This window comes from Ovis aries, chromosome 21 (genome assembly GCF_016772045.2).
Source record: "Ovis aries strain OAR_USU_Benz2616 breed Rambouillet chromosome 21, ARS-UI_Ramb_v3.0, whole genome shotgun sequence".
NCBI lineage: Eukaryota > Metazoa > Chordata > Mammalia > Artiodactyla > Bovidae > Ovis > Ovis aries.
The window spans coordinates 23,932,564-23,949,570 of record NC_056074.1 but is presented as its reverse complement, the minus strand read 5'-3'; the positions used below and the strand labels follow the sequence as shown (position 1 = coordinate 23,949,570).

Sequence of the window (17,007 nt, the reverse complement as noted above, 5' to 3'; positions counted from 1 at the left end):
ACTGAACTCAACCTCCAGCCTGTAACCCAAGACTGCTGCTGCTTTATCTAGGGTTCCCTGGTGGCTCAGAGGTTAAAAGCATCTGCCTGCAATGCGGGAGACCTGGGTTCAATCCCTGGGTTGTGATCTCCTGGAGAAGAAAATGGCAACCCACTCCAGTATTCTTGCCTGGAGAATCCCATGGACGGAGGAGCCTGGTGGGCTACAGCCCACAGGGTCACAGAGTTGGACACGATTGAGCAACTTTGCTTTTGCTCTGCTTGGTGAACATGTAGCCATCCATCTGCAGTGGCACTGGGAGAGGGCATGGAAATTCCTTGCCCCTTGCCCATACCATCCCCTCCATCCAGCTCTTCCTGAGTTATAGGCTTCTATAATAAACTGACAAATCTAAGTAAGTAAAATGTGTCTCCGAGATCTACAAGCTGCTCTAGCAAACTGAACCCAAGGAGTGGGTCATGGGAATCTCTGGTTTATAGCCAATTGAACAGAAACACAGGCACACATAGGCAATACAGTGGGTTCAGTCCCCAGATCACAGCAATAAAGCGAGTCACATGAATTTTTAGTTTTCCAGTGCATATAAAACTTATGTTTATATTCTACAAGTCTATTAAGCATGCAATAACACTGTCTTGAAAATCAGTGTATAAGCCTTAATTTAAGAATACTTTATTGCTAAAAAAAGTGCTAACCATTATCTGAGCCTTCAGCAAGTTGTAATTTTTTTCCTGGGAGAGGGTCTTGCCTCCATGATGGTAGCTCACTGATTAAGGCGGTGTTTCCTAAAGCTGGGGGTTACTGTGGTGATTTCTTAAAATAAGACAACACTGGAGTTTGCCACGTCATTGACTCTTGCTTCTCTTCCTTTCACAAGTGACTTCTCTGTAGCATGCAATACTTTACAGTATTTTACCCATAGTAAGAGTTCTTTCAAAATTAATCAATTTTCTCTCAACCCTGCCACTGCTTTGTCAACAAAGTTTATGTAATATCTTAAATCTTTTGTTGTCATTTCAACAATTTTCCCAGCATTTTAACCAGGAGTAGATTCCATCTCAAGAAATCACTTTCTTTGCTCATCCGAAAGAAGATATTCTCTTCATCCATTAAGTTTTATCCTGTGATTACAGCAGTTCAGTCGTATCTTCAGGCTCCACCTTTAATTCTAGTTTTCTTGCTCTTTGCACCACATGTGCAGTCACTTCCTCCACTGAAGCCTTGAACCCCTCAAAGTCACCTATGAGGGTTGGAACCAACTTCTTCCAAATTCCTATTAATGTTAGTATGTTGACCTCTTCCCATGAATCATGAATGTTCTGAATGGCATCTAAAATGGTGAATTCTTTCCAGAAGGTTTTCAATTTACTTTGCCCAGATCCATCAAAGGAATCATAATATATGGCAGCTATAATCTTATAACATGCATTTCTTAAGAAATAATATTCCAAAGTTGAAATTATTCCTTCATCCATGGACTGCAGAATGAATGTGTTAGCAGGCATAGAAACGTTAGTCTTTTGTATCTCTATCTTGGGCAATGAAGTACATTGTCAGTGAGCAGTAACACCTTGAAAAGAATCTTTTTTTCTGAGCAGTAGGTCTCAACAGTGAGCTTAAAATATTCATTAAACCATGTTGTAAATATGTGTGCTCTCATCCAGGTTTTGTGGTTCCACTTACAGAGCAAAGGCAGAGTAGACTTAGCCTAACTCTTAAGGTCCCAGGATGATTCACCATGGTAAATAAGCATTGGCTTCAATTCAGTCACTATCTGCATTAGCCCCTAACAGGAGAGTAAGCCTGTCCTTTGAAACTTTGAAACCAGGCATTGACTTTGCCTCTCTAGCTAGATGAAAAGTACTGGGCGGGATTCTTTTCAAATGCTCTTCCATCAACACCGAAAATCTGTTATTTAGTGTAGCCACCTTCATTAATGATCTTAGATCTTCTGGACAACTTGTTGCAGCTTCTACATCAACACTTGTTGCTTCACCTTACACAAAAGTTATGAAGACAACTTCTTTCCTTAACCTTCATGGACCAACCTCTGCAGCTTCCTCATCTCTCTCAGCCTTGCTGTGGATTACACTCTGGCTAAAGAGAATGCTCTGGTTCGTTTGAGCTTCTATGTAGACTATTAAAACTTTCTCCGTATCAGCAACAAGGCTGTTTCACTTTTTTCTCATTCTTCTAGTCATCAGAGTAGCATTTTTAATTTCCATCACATACTTTTTCCTTCACATTCACAATTTGGCTGTTTGATGCAACAGGCCTAGCTTTCAGCCTACTCCAGCTTTCAACATGCCTTCCTCACTTCGCTTAGTCATTTCTACCTTTTGATTTAAAGTGAGAGATGTGTAAGCAGTTCTTCCTTTCACTTGAATACTGAAGAGGCCGCTCTAAGGTTATTAATTGGCCTATTACTGTGTGTCAGGCAATGGGAAGGCCTGAAGAAAGGGAAAGGGATGGGGAATAATCGGTTGAAACAGTCAGAACACACATTTCTCGATTAAGTTCACTGCCTTACGTGAGTGCAGTAATGCCACAAAACATTTACAGCAGTAATGATGAAGATCACTGACAAAGATCACCATGACAAGTAATAGCGAAAAACTCTGTATTTTGTAAGAATCACAAAAATGTGACAGAGACACAAAGTGAGGAAATGCTGTTGGAAAACTGTACTGATAGACTTACTCAATGGAAGGCTGCCACAAATCTCCAATTTGTTTTAAAAAAAAAAAACAAAAACAGTATCTGCAAAGAACAACAAAACAAAGTGCAATAAAAAGAGGGGCGCTCGTACAGTGCACAACCTGGACTTGTGACTGGCATTTAGGTGCTGGCAGTTTTGTGGAAACGAGCCCTTAACCTGCAGAATTCAATGCCATTTCTGAACTGACTTTCTGATGAGTGGAAAGGACACTCAGCTGGTACTGGAGAATCCCTTGGTGTGGGGAAACACACAACACACACACCCTGCCACACACCGGTGACCAAAACTGTTAGGATTTCCTAACAGTTAGGAAGGAATTAACTCTCTAAACTGTCGGCAATTTGTGTCTCTAGTTCTCTGGCTGTGTTATAAACGAAAAAAAAAAAAAGAAGTGAATCATTCAATGTATACAACATTTTGCCTATTCCATGCTGAGTTTATATCACACTCTCCTGAAAATTACATACAATGAACCTCATGTCTACATTCTAATCAAGTAACATTTTAAATCAGATTTTACATTTATTATTAATAAAACATGCTGTGTTAAGTACACAGAAGCCTGAAAATGGTAATCTAGTACTTGGCTTAAATAACACAAGCACTTGCTATAGTCTTTATCAATACTCAGCCTGCCTGTATCATGGTCCTTAAAAAACAAATTTTAAAAGTGCATGATTCCTTTGGGTTACTTTATTTAGGAAAGACTGGAGTAAAACAGCTCTAGTAATGAATTAGTTTTATATACGTTCAACTAGAAAATATCAAGTACTAGAAAAAAATATATTCTAAATTAGCTCAATTAAAATATTAATTTTCATTTTTACATTTAATTTGAATCTTCAGTGTTTCACTTATTTTATGTGTTAATTACATTCTACCAGGTCTTACTTTGGTAATTTCTCAAGTATCCCAGAGAAGAAAAGAAAGGAATTCAATTTCTATCAACTACATGGTATGTCTTCATATGACCAGGTTGAGAAACTTTTGCTCCCTGCATAGCAGTCATGACATGAAAAGAATCACCCTAGTCCACCAACAAGGAACCAATAATTCTATTGTCCAGCATAAGGGCTGCATAGCTGGGGATATTCACATTCTGCTTCCTTCCAGAGCATTTTGTTTTAGCAAACAAGGACTGATTCCTTTCAAAATCCAACTTTGGTTGAAAAACACTGAGGTCACAAATCGAGCCACAAATGCAGAGGTAACAGACCGGGATGAAGGTGCTCCCCAAAAGGTGCTGGGATCCCCGGTGGGGCCTTTCCTTCAAGAACAAGTGTGTTCAGGAGGCTCAGGAGCACAGCTCAGTCTTTCTCAACATGTCGTGATGCCCTTCTAGGCCTGCTGAGACCAGAGAAACCGATCACATTTCTCGAGCATGCTTTGTATCAAGGCTCTGAAATCCCAAAGAAAAGAAACAAGCAAATTTAGTTGTCATTGTTCATTCTTTTCAGAAGTAAAGGATTCAAAAAGCTGATACTCTGTGCATCAAAAGACAAAACAAACAGAGTGAAAAGGCATCCTATGAATATGACACCTTGTCCTATACAATAAGGGAAAATATTTGCAAATCATGTATCTCAGAGGTTAATATCCACAACATGTAAAGAAATCATATGACAAAAAACAAATAATGCAATTTAAAAATGGACAAAAAACTTGAACAGGTACTTTTCCAAAGATGACATTCAAATGGCCAACGAGCATATGAAAAAGTATTCAACACCACTAATCACTAGGAAAATGCAAATAAAAACCATAATGAGGTATTACCTCATGCCCATTAGGATAGCTAACTATCAAAAAATAATAGTAATAACTAGTGTTGCTGGGGGTGTGGAGTAACAGGAACCCCTGTGCGTCACTGGTGGAAATGCAGAATGGTGCGGGATCCATGGAAATTAGTCCAGGAGTGTCTCAAAAAATTAAAAACAGAAGTACCATCTGATCCAGCAATTCCACACCTGGGTATACACCCAAAAGAACTGAAAGCAGGGTCTCAAAGAGAGATTTGTATCCTCATGTTCACAGCAGCATTACTCAAAACAGCAAGAGGCAGAAGCAACCCAAGTGTCTATCAAGAGATGAGCGGATAAACAAAATGTGGTTATATACACACAACAAAATATTACTCAGTCCCAGAAAAAAGGAAACTCTGACAAATGCTGCAACACAGTTAAGGACATTATGTTAAGCGAAATAAGCCAGCCACAAAAAGACACACACTATGGTCCCAGACAGAAAGAACAGTGCTTGCCAGGGAGCGGGCAGAGGGAGGAGGGGGAATCGTGGGGACAGTTTCAGTTCTGTAAGATGAAAAAGTTCTGGAAATTAATTGCACAATGACACGAATATATTAACACTACTGAACCAACTACTTAAAAATGGTTGACAGTAAATTTCATGCTATCTGTATTTTACCACAATTTTTAAAACTAAAAAAAATCTTTCTTTAAACTGACTGAGATGATTAGGTGTGTGTGCGTGTGTGTGACTCAGTCATGTCCGACTCTTTGCAACCCCAAGGACTGTAGCCCGCCAGGCTCTTCCACGCATGGGATTCTCCAGGCAAGAATACTGGAGTGGACTGCCATTCCCTTCTCCAGGGGATCTTCCCGACCCAGGGCTCAAACCCTGGTCTCCTGCACAGCAGGTATTAGGCATGCGGTACAAATAATATTCTTCAAGAACTGACTATACATCATATTTGGGTATTCACATTGACCTACAAGTGTCTTTGTCACGACTATGAACGAAGTATTACTTTAGCCTCTTCTCTTGATCACCTAAGTCAACAGAGAAGTCTGTGTCCCCCCATCTGTGAGGGGTTGGGACTATGTGATCAATATAGTCCTGTCCCCTCTGAAAATCTGTGGGATTCTACACTCCCCAAGTGCCTGTGGACAGGGCAGGACAGACAGACATTAATTACCTCTGCCTCTTCTCGGCAATTCTCAGGATATCGCAGGTTCTGGTAAACCTCTCTGACAGCTCCAGGGTCAAACCACATTCCTGGAGCAGCGACCAGGCCCGGTCTGGGCCCATGGCCTTAGCCAGCAGGAGGGCCACATTCTCCACAGTGATAGGGGAAGGCCCATCGCTGAAGTTCCCATCTGGTGACTGCTGGGGGGCTGGCTTTGTGCTTGCGTTCTGCACCAGATGCAGGAGAAGCTTCCACTCTTCCACAGTTTCTGGGATCCAACCTACTCAAACACACAGACACAATGTGGGCTCTGAGCACTCTGCCTGCCTACAGGAGAAACCATTCGGAAAAATGTCTCATACCAAAACATAAAAATATTAAAAGAACATAATCTCACCATCTCGACACAAAGCTGGTTTCTGAATATCTGTGGAATAAATAGCTCAAGACAAGGAGAAGCCATGAAATTAGCCTCTACATTCTTTCATTTGATCATGCAGTAATAACACAGGGCACACTCCATGCTAGGCACTGAATATGAATGTGAAACAGACATGATGAGCCCTGCACTGCTGCGGAGCTCATGGTCTAGTGAAGGAGAAAGAACTTAGTAAACATGCAAACAAATCTACGCTTATAAATTGTGCTCAGTGCTTGCTATAAAGGAAAAGATCAAAGAGCCATCTGAGAGACTACCAAGTTTTGGACAGTTTTTTTTTTTTCTTTTTTTGAGGATCAGAGGAGGGCTCTATGAGAGTGACATTTAAGCAAAGAGCTGAAAAATGAGACAAGTTTACCACGTGTGTGCATATGACCCATATGCATGTGACATACATGCAGGGAAGGTGTTGGGAAGGAGGAGCGAAAGAGCTTATGTTTCTGATCAAGGAAACATGGAAGATGACACAGGAAGAAACTAGGTGATTTCAAGGAACTCAAAGGTGGTGGTGAGGATTGAGAATGAGATGACAGGGCCAGGCCATAAGGGACCAGCCTAAGAATCTAGACTTCGAGTCAAGTGTAAGGAGTTTGAAGGAGGAGAGCCACATAACCCAATTTTTCTTTAAAAGAACCATTCTGAGCCTCAGTAACATGGTGGAGCGAAAAGCTACCTTTGTCTCCCCCATTCATCCTACATAAACATTCACACCACAAAGGTGCCTGTGTCCAGCACACCGAGACACTAGAGAATTTCCCACACAAATGCACAACTAAAGGTGGTGAACGGGAACACAGAGAGGCGGCAGAATCGAGGGAACAATAGAGATGCGGCCCGCAGCGCCCAGACCTCCAGCCCCAGAGAGGTTGGAGGAGCGGGGGAGGCGGCGCACACGCTCCAGTCACCCCCGAAGCCTCAGAGCCCAGGAATCTTAGGACACTGGACACGGCTACCCCGCTCTACTCCCCGCCTCCTCCACAATAGCAGTGGAGCCTGCCACTCAAGGGACCCTGAGCAGGAGGTGCGCCAGGCGGCTATGCCAGCAACACTGGCAGAAGTAAGGCATCCATGGCCCCACAGGTAGAACAAGTGATAATAAACGCCACAGGGCAGTCAGACGTGGAGGGCACCAAGTGCGGACTTTCAAGCATAAACAGAAGCAGCTGAGGCGAGAGAGACCCAAAACGTGTGCTAAGGCGCCATCTGCTGGAAGACAAAGGAAAGGCCTCTAGTTTCTAACCTATTGTGTTAGCAGAATCAAGCAGAGAGGTTACTTGCCAGCAGAGGAACAATTTCATCAAACATCATGAAGAACCATAGAAACACTTTATCACAAAAGGACAACGACAATTATCCAGTAACCTAACTTAAAGTTACAGATTATTGTGAGCTAACTGATAAGAGAATTCAAAACAGCCTTCATGAAGAAAGTCAAAGAGCTACAAAAAAAGAGCAAAACAGAGAGGCAGTTCAATGAACTCAGGAATAAAAGTGAACAGAGTGGAAAAACTGAATGAACAGAGGAATACTTTACAAAGAGTTTAAAATTCTAAAAAAGAAGGACTTCTTCAGTGATCCAGTGATTAAGACTCTGCATTTCCAATGCAAGGGGCACGGGCTTAGTTCCCTAGTCAGGGAACTAAGATCCCACACGTCAAGGGATGCAAGGAGGGTTGTGTCCACTAATCAATTCACATGAACACCACATTAACAAAATCAAGGATGAAAACCATATGATCATTTCAATAGATGCAGAAAAAGCATGTGACAAGATTCAATGCCCATTTATGATTTAAAAAATTCAATAAAGTGAGCATAGAAAGAACATAACATAAAAAAGCCATATATGACAAATCCACAACTAATATCATTTTCAATGATGAAAAACTGAAAGCTAGTCCTCTAAAATCAGGAGCAAGACAAGGATGCCCACTCTTTTTTTCTTTTCTTTTTTTTTTTTAATTTTTTTTTATTTTTTAAATTTTAATATCTTTAATTCTTGCATGCGTTCCCAAACATGAACCCCCCTCCCACCTCCCTCCCCATGACATCTCTCTGGGTCATCCCCATGCACCAGCCCCAAGCATGCTGCATCCTGCGTCAGACATAGACTGGCGATTCAATTCTTACATGATAGTATACATGTTAGAATGTCATTCTCCCAAATCATCCCACCCTCTCCCTCTCCCTCTGAGTCCAAAAGTCCGTTATACACATCTGTGTCTCTTTCCCTGTCTTGCATACAGGGTCGTCATTGCCATCTTCCTAAATTCCATATATATGTGTTAGTATACTGTATTGGTGTTTTTCTTTCTGGCTTACTTCACTCTGTATAATCGGCTCCAGTTTCATCCATCTCATCAGAACTGATTCAAATGAATTCTTTTTAACGGCTGAGTAATACTCCATTGTGTATATGTACCACAGCTTTCTTATCCATTCATCTGCTGATGGACATCTAGGTTGTTTCCATGTCCTGGCTATTATAAACAGTGCTGCGATGAACATTGGGGTACATGTGTCTCTTTCAATTCTGGTTTCCTTGGTGTGTATGCCCAGCAGTGGGATTGCTGGGTCATAAGGTAGTTCTATTTGCAATTTTTTAAGGAATCTCCACACTGTTCTCCATAGTGGCTGTACTAGTTTGCATTCCCACCAACAGTGTAGGAGGGTTCCCTTTTCTCCACACCCTCTCCAGCATTTATTGCTTGCAGATTTTTGGATCGCAGCCATTCTGACTGGTGTGAAGTGGTACCTCATTGTGGTTTTGATTTGCATTTCTCTAATAATGAGTGATGTTGAGCATCTTTTCATGTGTTTGTTAGCCATCCGTATGTCTTCTTTGGAGAAATGTCTATTTAGTTCTTTGGCCCATTTTTTGATTGGGTCGTTTATTTTTCTGGAATTGAGCTGCAGAAGTTGCTTGTATATTTTTGAGATTAGTTGTTTGTCAGTTGCTTCATTTGCTATTATTTTCTCCCATTCAGAAGGCTGTCTTTTCACCTTGCTTATATTTAAGGATGCCCACTCTTATCATTCTCTTCCAGTAGAGCAAGAAAAAGAAATCAAAGGCATCCAAGTTGGAAAGGAAGAAGTGAAACTCACTATTTGTGGATGACGTAATTTTATATACAGAAAACCCTGAAGACAAGAACTATTAGAAATAAAAAATGAATAAAGTTGCAGGGTACAAATCAATATTCAAACATCTGTTGCAGGGGCTTCCCTGGTGGCTCAGTGGTAAAGAATCCATGGATTCTGTCAATGACGGAGTTGAGGGTTCGATTCCTGGGTCAGGAAGTTCCCACATGCCACAGAGCAACTAAGTCTATGCACCACAGCTCCTGAGCCTGTACTGTGCTCCAGAGTCTGAGAGATGCAACGACTGAGCCCACATGCTGCCGACTACTGAAGCCTGGGCACCTAGAGCCTGTGCTCCACAACAAGAGAAACCCACAAAGAGAAAGCCATGCAGCAGTGGAGACCTAGCACAGCTAAAAGTAACTAAATAAAAAATTTTTTTAAAGTCTGTTGCATTTCTATACGTTAACAATGAGCTAGCAGAAAAAGAAATTAAGAAAACAACTCAATTTACAATGAAAACGAAAAGAATAAAATATTTATGAATAGGTTTAACCAAGGAGGTGAAAAACCTGTACACTGAAAACTATAAGACAAAGTTGAAAGAAACTGAAGAAGGCACAAATAAACGGAAAGATCCAGCCTGCTCAGGGACTGAAAGAATTAATACTGTTAAAATGTCCATACTTCCAAAGCATGCTATAGATTCAATGCAATCTTTACTGAAATCCCACAAACATTTTTTCATAGTAGTAAGACAAAAATTTCTAAGATTTATATGTAACCATGAAAGACACCAAATAGCCAAAACAATCCTGAATGAAAAGAACAAAGCTGGAGATATCACATGCCTTGATTTCAAACTATATTACAAAACCATAGTAATCAAAACAGCATGGTAGTGGCAGAAAACAGATAGATAGATCAATGGGATAAAACTGAGAGTCCAGAAATAAACCCATACATGTATGGGCAATTAATACAAAACAAAGGAACAAGGAACATCCAATGGAGAAAGGATAGTGTCTTAAATAAATGGTGTTGGGGACACTGTTGGGGACATTTTTTTGCATGAGGCAAAAAAAATAGACCACTACCTCACACCATACACAAGAACCAACTCCAAATGGATTAAAGACTTAAATAGACTCAAAACCATTAAACTAGAAGAAAACACAGACACAGCTCTCTTTGACAACAACTTAGCAATATCTTTCTAGATAGGACACCTCAGGCAAGGGAAACAAGCAAAAATAAGCAAATAGGACTACATCAAACTAAAAAGCTTCTGCACAGCAAAAGAAACCAAACATAAAATGAAAAGATGATCTACCAAATGGGAGAAGATATTTAAAACAGTAAGGGATTAATAACCAAAAATACACAACCAGATGAAAAACTGGCCAAAGGTGCTAAATAGACGTTTCCTCAAAGATGACATACACGTGAAAAGCACGTGGAAAGATGTTACACATCACTGATTATTAGAGAAATGCAAATCAAAACCATATGCGATACCACTTCACACATAATAGCTATCATCAAAAAGTCTACGAATAGCAAATACTGGCAAGGATGCAGAGAAAAAGGAACTCTGTATACTGCTGGGAATGTAAACTGACACAGCCACTGTCAAAAACAGGAAGGTCTCTCAAAAACCTGAAAATAGAACTACCATCTGATCCAGCAATCCCATAATATTATTCTAATATTTGTCCAAAGAAGATGAAAACACTAATTGGGAAAGATACATGCACCCCTATGCTCACCGCAGCACTATTCATAATAGCCAAGATGTGGAATCAACCGAAGTGCCCCTCAATAGATGAATGGATAAAGAAGATGTGATTCACACACACAGACGATGGAATACTTTTCAGCCATTAAAAAAAAGAAGAAATCTTGCCACTGGTGGAACATAGATGGACCTTGAGGCTATTATGCTAAGTGAAATAAGTCAGACAAAGACAAACACCACATGATTTCACTCACAGGTGGAATACACAAAACAAAACAAAAAAACAACAAAATAAATGAACAAACCAAACAAAAACAAACATGCAGCTGCAGAGAAGAGAGCAGTGGTTACCAGAGGGGATGGAGCCAGGGCAGGGTCAAGTGGGCAAACGGAATAAACTTGATGACGGATGGAAAGCGCATTTTTACCAGTGACCATTCTATAGACTACAAAAAAGTGAAAAGCGTTGTACACATAAAACTTATACAATGTAATAAACCAATGTTATCTCAATAAAAAAGTTTTAATTGGAAAAACTTACGAGATATATACTGGGCAGTAAGATCAACTAGCTTTAAAGTGATTAAATGAGTTAGGAGAGAGAAATGTCAAGAAAAGACCCTCATTTAATATACCAAGGGTGAGAATAGCTATTATTATTATTATATTACCAAAACATTAAGAGTACTTTTATCTGGGTAGAAGAATTTTAGGTGATATTTTCAGTTACTATGGCTATAGTGGGACATCTGAAGCTAACGCTTGCCAGTCACCTGGTTTCTTTGCTCGGTTCTAACTTTCCTTCTTCTATACCAACAGCGCTGAAATGAAAAAGCCAGTAGGTCACGTTGCTACATGAAGGATCCTAATGTCATGCTGTGGGTATCTCTGCATTGAGATGAATAAAGCAACACTACAAATCAGACCAAGACCACCTCTCTGAGTGTAGGATAAACTCTCAGACTTCAAAGTGTCAAAATCCTGGCCTCCTGTCATTTTATCTGTACTGAATTGATGAAAATTTAAAAAAAAAAAAAAAAAGTACCTGAATACTTGTAAAGGCTTAGGAAAATCTGACTGCTACTCTAAGTTCATCTTAATGATCTCTAACTTTGGGCTGTGTAAAAAGGCAACACGATGCAGAGAAAAAAACCTGAGCACAAGCTTTAGAGATGGTTGGACCTGGCCTGAACATCAGTTCCAGCAGTAACCAACTGTATGACTGTGGGGAAACTAACTGTCCTTTTTCTGAGCCTCAATTATACTTTCTGTAAAATAGAAGTAATAGTAACTATACCACAGATTTGTTATTTCATTTAAACTAGATGGAAAAGCATCTAGTAGAATGCCTCACACATTAGGCACTCATGAAATAGAAAAGTTGCCTGCAGTTTATTTCTAGTTAGGATTTCACGATATACCAAGTAGTAAAGATCAAAAAAACTCCACAAATTTGACAAGTAGCTAGAATAAAGAATATGATCACTGAAATGTTTACCACATTTCTTTACCGCAAAGTCTGTAGTGATTTCTAAAATACTATAACCAAGAGTAACCAATTGGAATTTACATACCATTGTCCCCTTCCATCAGGCTCATATCATTCAGATACACAATGTTGGTGAAGGCCTCTCTTCTTCTCTCCAGCTCCAAACAGAGAATAAGATATCCAGGCCAGAAACTTTAAAGAGACCAAAGTTGGTGAGAAGAATAAAAGGCAGTGAATTTATATGGCATTGTGCTGTCCAACACAGTAATATTAGCCACGTGTGGCTATTTACATTTATTTATTTTTGGCTGTGCCCTGAGGCATGTGGGATCTTAGTTTCCCAACTAGTGATGGCTCCCATGCTCCCTGCACCTTGGAAGCACAGAGTCTCATCCACTGGACTGCCAGGGAAGTCCCTGCTGCTGCTGCTACTGCTGCTGTTAAGTCGCTTCAGTCGTGTCCACCTCTGTGCGACCCCATAGACAGCAGCCCATGAGGCTCCCCCGTCCCTGGGATTCTCCAGGCAAGAACACTGGAGTGGGTTGCCATTTCCTTCTCCAATGCAAGAAAGTGAAAAGTGAAAGTGAAGTCGCTCAGTAAATTTAAAAGCCAGTTCTTCAGTTGACCAATATGTATTTCAAGGACTTAATGGCCACATGTGACTAGTGGCTACCATATTGGACAGCGTGATAAAATATTTTTAGAATACTTTCATTCCCTCAGAAACTAGAGCACTTATGAGAAAACAAAAATTAAAGTTAGTGATAAATACTAATTCCCTGGTGGCTCAGACAGTAAAGAATCTGCCTGCAATGCAAGAGACTTGTGTTTAATCCCTGGGTTGGGAAGAACCCCCAGGGGAGAAAACGGCAACCCATTCCAGTGTTATTGCCTGGGAAATCCCATAGACAGAGGAGCCTGGCAGGCTATGGTCCATGGGGCCACACACAGTCAGACACAACTGGGCGACTAAGCATGCACTCAAGGCCAAGCCCCAACTATCAGACTTTTAAGCTTATATACTTTATAAACTTTAAGGTTTAATGCAAAACGAGCATATTTCTTCCGCAAACATGCAAACTTTGGCAGCTCTCCTTGACTCTCCGCTTCCTCACTTCCTATACCAGTACCTACAGCTCCCACTGTGTGTTCCTTTGACATGCCCCTTCTGTTGCCCTGGAATCAATTCAGTCATACCTGAATTACTCCACCAGGTTCCTAGCTGGCCTTTATTTCTTGTCTCCAATCTTTCTCACGTATGAACCAGAAGCCTTCATTTGTCATGCATTTTTGTACCAAAAAGTTTAAAAGGGTCTCCGCTGATCATAAATTCTTTTAACCACCTTTCAAGGTCCTATATGATCTCATGACCTACCACCTGGCCAGTCTCATCCCTCATTACCAATGAACAAATATGCATCAAGTGCCTACTACTTTATGAACTATGCACGGATAAAAAGCCATGTCAGTTTTCATGGCCTTGATCTTGCTGTTTGTCTCAGTTGACCTGCCCTCTACCTGGCTCATTTTTAAATACAAACCCTCCCCATTCTTAGGGCTTACCTCCATGTCTCACCTCCTCCCTGAGTCCTTCACCAGAAGTTCTACTGAGCCCATTCTGATCTCTCCCTTCCCAGAAACTGTATCAATTACAACTTGTATCACACAGCCTGGTACTTAACTAAACACACCTGAGAACTGGTGTGACCAGCTAAGCAGAAGGGGGAGAGAGGGACAAGCAAGGACCAGTCTCATGTACACACAAAATAAAATATGCTCAAAATTTAAAACAAAAAAAAAGATGCTTATTAGCACTTAAAACAGAAAAGCACTTTAGCCAAAAAATAAATGACAAAGCATATACCTTCAGTCCCTTCACTACAAAGTTGTTAACTAAAATGACTCTAACCTTAACTTCAGCTTCTAGGAAAATTCTCACTTACCCATGAGACCTACAGATGTCAGTCATTTTCTCTTTCATTGTAAAATCTGCAGGAAGTTTAATCAGATGAAGGATGAGCTGACTGTAACCCCAGGAAAACAAGTGGGAATGAGGCCTGAGAATTGAAAAAATATCAGTAAATTAGATAGGAAATAAACTCTACAAAAATGCTTATTCATCAGCTAACAGGTAAGAATAGAAGTTTAATTATATTCTTTCCATCATTATATTTTTCAAACATTTCTACTTGGCTTTCAAAACATTAAAATCACTGTCTTTCCTATGACAAATATCTGTTTATTTTTTTTAATTATACATTTTAGAAATCAAAAGAAAATTCAAAATTCTATCATTCACAGATAGCCATTTTATATCTTTCCAGACCTTTTTTCTAGGCAAGTAAGACAGGCATTTTGGGAACTTTTAAAAAGTTTCTTTAGGAAGAAAACATAAAGAACACATCTGATATATTACAAGCATCAATATGTATTTTTTATGAATTCTGGGTTTTCTAAATACCTTATTCAAGACTCTATATTGTATTTGGTTGCACTGAACAGCTTCAGCTGCATGCAACAAATTCTGATAAATTCTTTTCATTTTTGTTCTGTTACAAACGTTTTTTAATTTTCCTTGTTACAGATTCTTAGATACACCCATCATTCCAAAGTGGACATTTAATTTCCAAATACATGGGGCTTTTAAAGTATCCTTGATATTAATTTCTCATTTTTATATTAATTTCTCATTAAGTGCTTCTCCTCTGCAACCACCATCTATGTCTTTTCTATCTTTTAACTTTATTAAGGCTTTCAATGGCTGAGTGAAAAATCTCTCTCAATAAATGTGACATTGCACTTGAAAATACATGGGTTATTTTCAAATATCTTTTGATATTGCTTTCTAACATAATTTCACAGTGATAAGAGAACAGACTCTTATGATTTCAATACCTTTAGACCATGAAATTTTGGCACCTTGTTTTATGTCCCTGGATATGTTCCACTGTCTCCTGGTTTATAATCTTTTGGAATTTGAACAGAATTTATACACTGCTGTTGTGTGAAAATTGTATAAATCTTAACTATGTTGAGTTGGTTCATAGTGCTTTTAGGTCTACTAAATCCTTCTACTTTTCTATTCATTCTATTAATTATTCCGAGTTTGATATTGAAACCCCAACTAAAAAATAACTGTAACATACAGTGGAACTATATGTAACTTTGTTCTGTATTTTCCAAGTCTCCTATAAAGGTGTTATTTTACTTTCACAATTTAAAAAAAAAAAAGAAAAAAAATTCCTAGGTTACGTATTGTCTAGAAATCCCTTGGCAAATTTCTAGGAAGAAAACAGACAAATACACGCACACTTTTCCCTCTAACACAAGTAAGTTCTTAATGTTGGTCCATGGAAGAGTTTCAGAGGCCAAGCTTAATTCTCTGAAATCATGTGCAAAATGCTCCATGAATGTATATTTTTCGACAGGAATCAGCAGATTCTCAAAGGGTCTGTGACTCAAAACAAATGTTCAGAGCCACTAGGCAGTACATTCAGTCTGATTACCAACATGACTGGGTACCTCTCTTCCACAGCTGTTCCTAAAGCAAGCCCAGAATGCTCTGCGTGAATAAACTAGTGCCATTCCAAAGGACACCAAGCTTAGAAATGATCCTTTGTACCTGGGGTTTCCGTCATCATCCACAGTGCTGGTGCTTGGGGGAGCATCATGGGACACAGCCAACAGCAGCCAATCCAACCTTAGAGACTCTGGTTGTAGAAGGGACTCAAGGAAGGATGGCCTAAGAAAACGTGGAGAGGAAAATTACCAATATTCACGTGGAGAAAGGAAAGATAAAATGTGCAGATGTGACGAGAATGTTATTAAGGGATCAATATAGTGGACGAAGCAACTTGAAAAACCTGCTACAAAACGGATAGAAGTGCTGGTGAAAGTCTAATAGCCTTTTAAGTGAACAGCTGAGCTTCAAGATAAAAAGGAAAACACCAAAGAGCCAAAAAAAAGAAAGAAAGAAAGAAAGAAATACTAGTATATCAAATGTGAACCAATCAGAAAAGGGGAGAGGGGAAGCTGCCATTCTCAATAATCTAGGGACATATGTGTTTACTGCCATGGAGAGATAGGAAAAGAGGCCTCAGCCCAAAGAGGCTGAGAGAGCTGGAACTGAGAGCCACCCACAGAAAGCTGGGATATCATCACAAAAAGGTGGCAGAAAATCCACTCACTGGCAGGGATAGCAAGGAAGCTTATCAGTCTTGGCCTAGGCCCTGAAGCAGAAGTTTAACTTCACACTGTTGATCTGAGACTCTCTGAGAGGGAGAGGGGCAGGACAGAGAAGTGTGGTTAGGGGCACATGTGTGATGCGTACTGTGATCTGTGAAAGAGGGTACATGATTGCCAAAATCCTCCTCTTCTACAACAGGTACCTCAACTCTGTGGCAGTTAACAATAAACAGGTTTCAACTGATTATATGAGAGAAACAATGCTCTATCAAGGGAAAGTGAAAGTCACTCAGGCCTGTCCGACTCTTTGCAAAACCATGGACTATACAGTCCATGGAATTCTCCAGGCCAGAATGCTGGAGTGGGTAGCTGTTCCCTTCTCCAGGGGATCTTCCCAACTCAGGGATCGAACCCAGGTCCCCCACATTGC

General features: G+C 40.0%; 1 protein-coding gene across 15 annotated transcripts in view; it reads right to left on the bottom strand.

The window, feature by feature from the left end:
* Nucleotides 1-2,603: 2,603 nt before the first annotated feature.
* Nucleotides 2,604-17,007, bottom strand: part of HPS5 (HPS5 biogenesis of lysosomal organelles complex 2 subunit 2) — a 45,770-nt gene continuing 31,366 nt past the window's right edge. For all 15 annotated transcript variants that reach the window (XM_060403992.1, XM_042237998.2, XM_042237999.2 and 12 more), the window contains 5 exons: nt 16,015-16,134; nt 14,336-14,449; nt 12,478-12,584; nt 5,655-5,925; nt 2,604-4,118 (listed from right to left, as the gene is read on the bottom strand). In XM_060403992.1, coding sequence (XP_060259975.1) covers nt 4,058-4,118; nt 5,655-5,925; nt 12,478-12,584; nt 14,336-14,449; nt 16,015-16,134 — 673 coding nt within the window. In that variant the 3' untranslated portion in view covers nt 2,604-4,057. The remainder of the gene's footprint in view (nt 4,119-5,654; nt 5,926-12,477; nt 12,585-14,335; nt 14,450-16,014; nt 16,135-17,007) is intronic.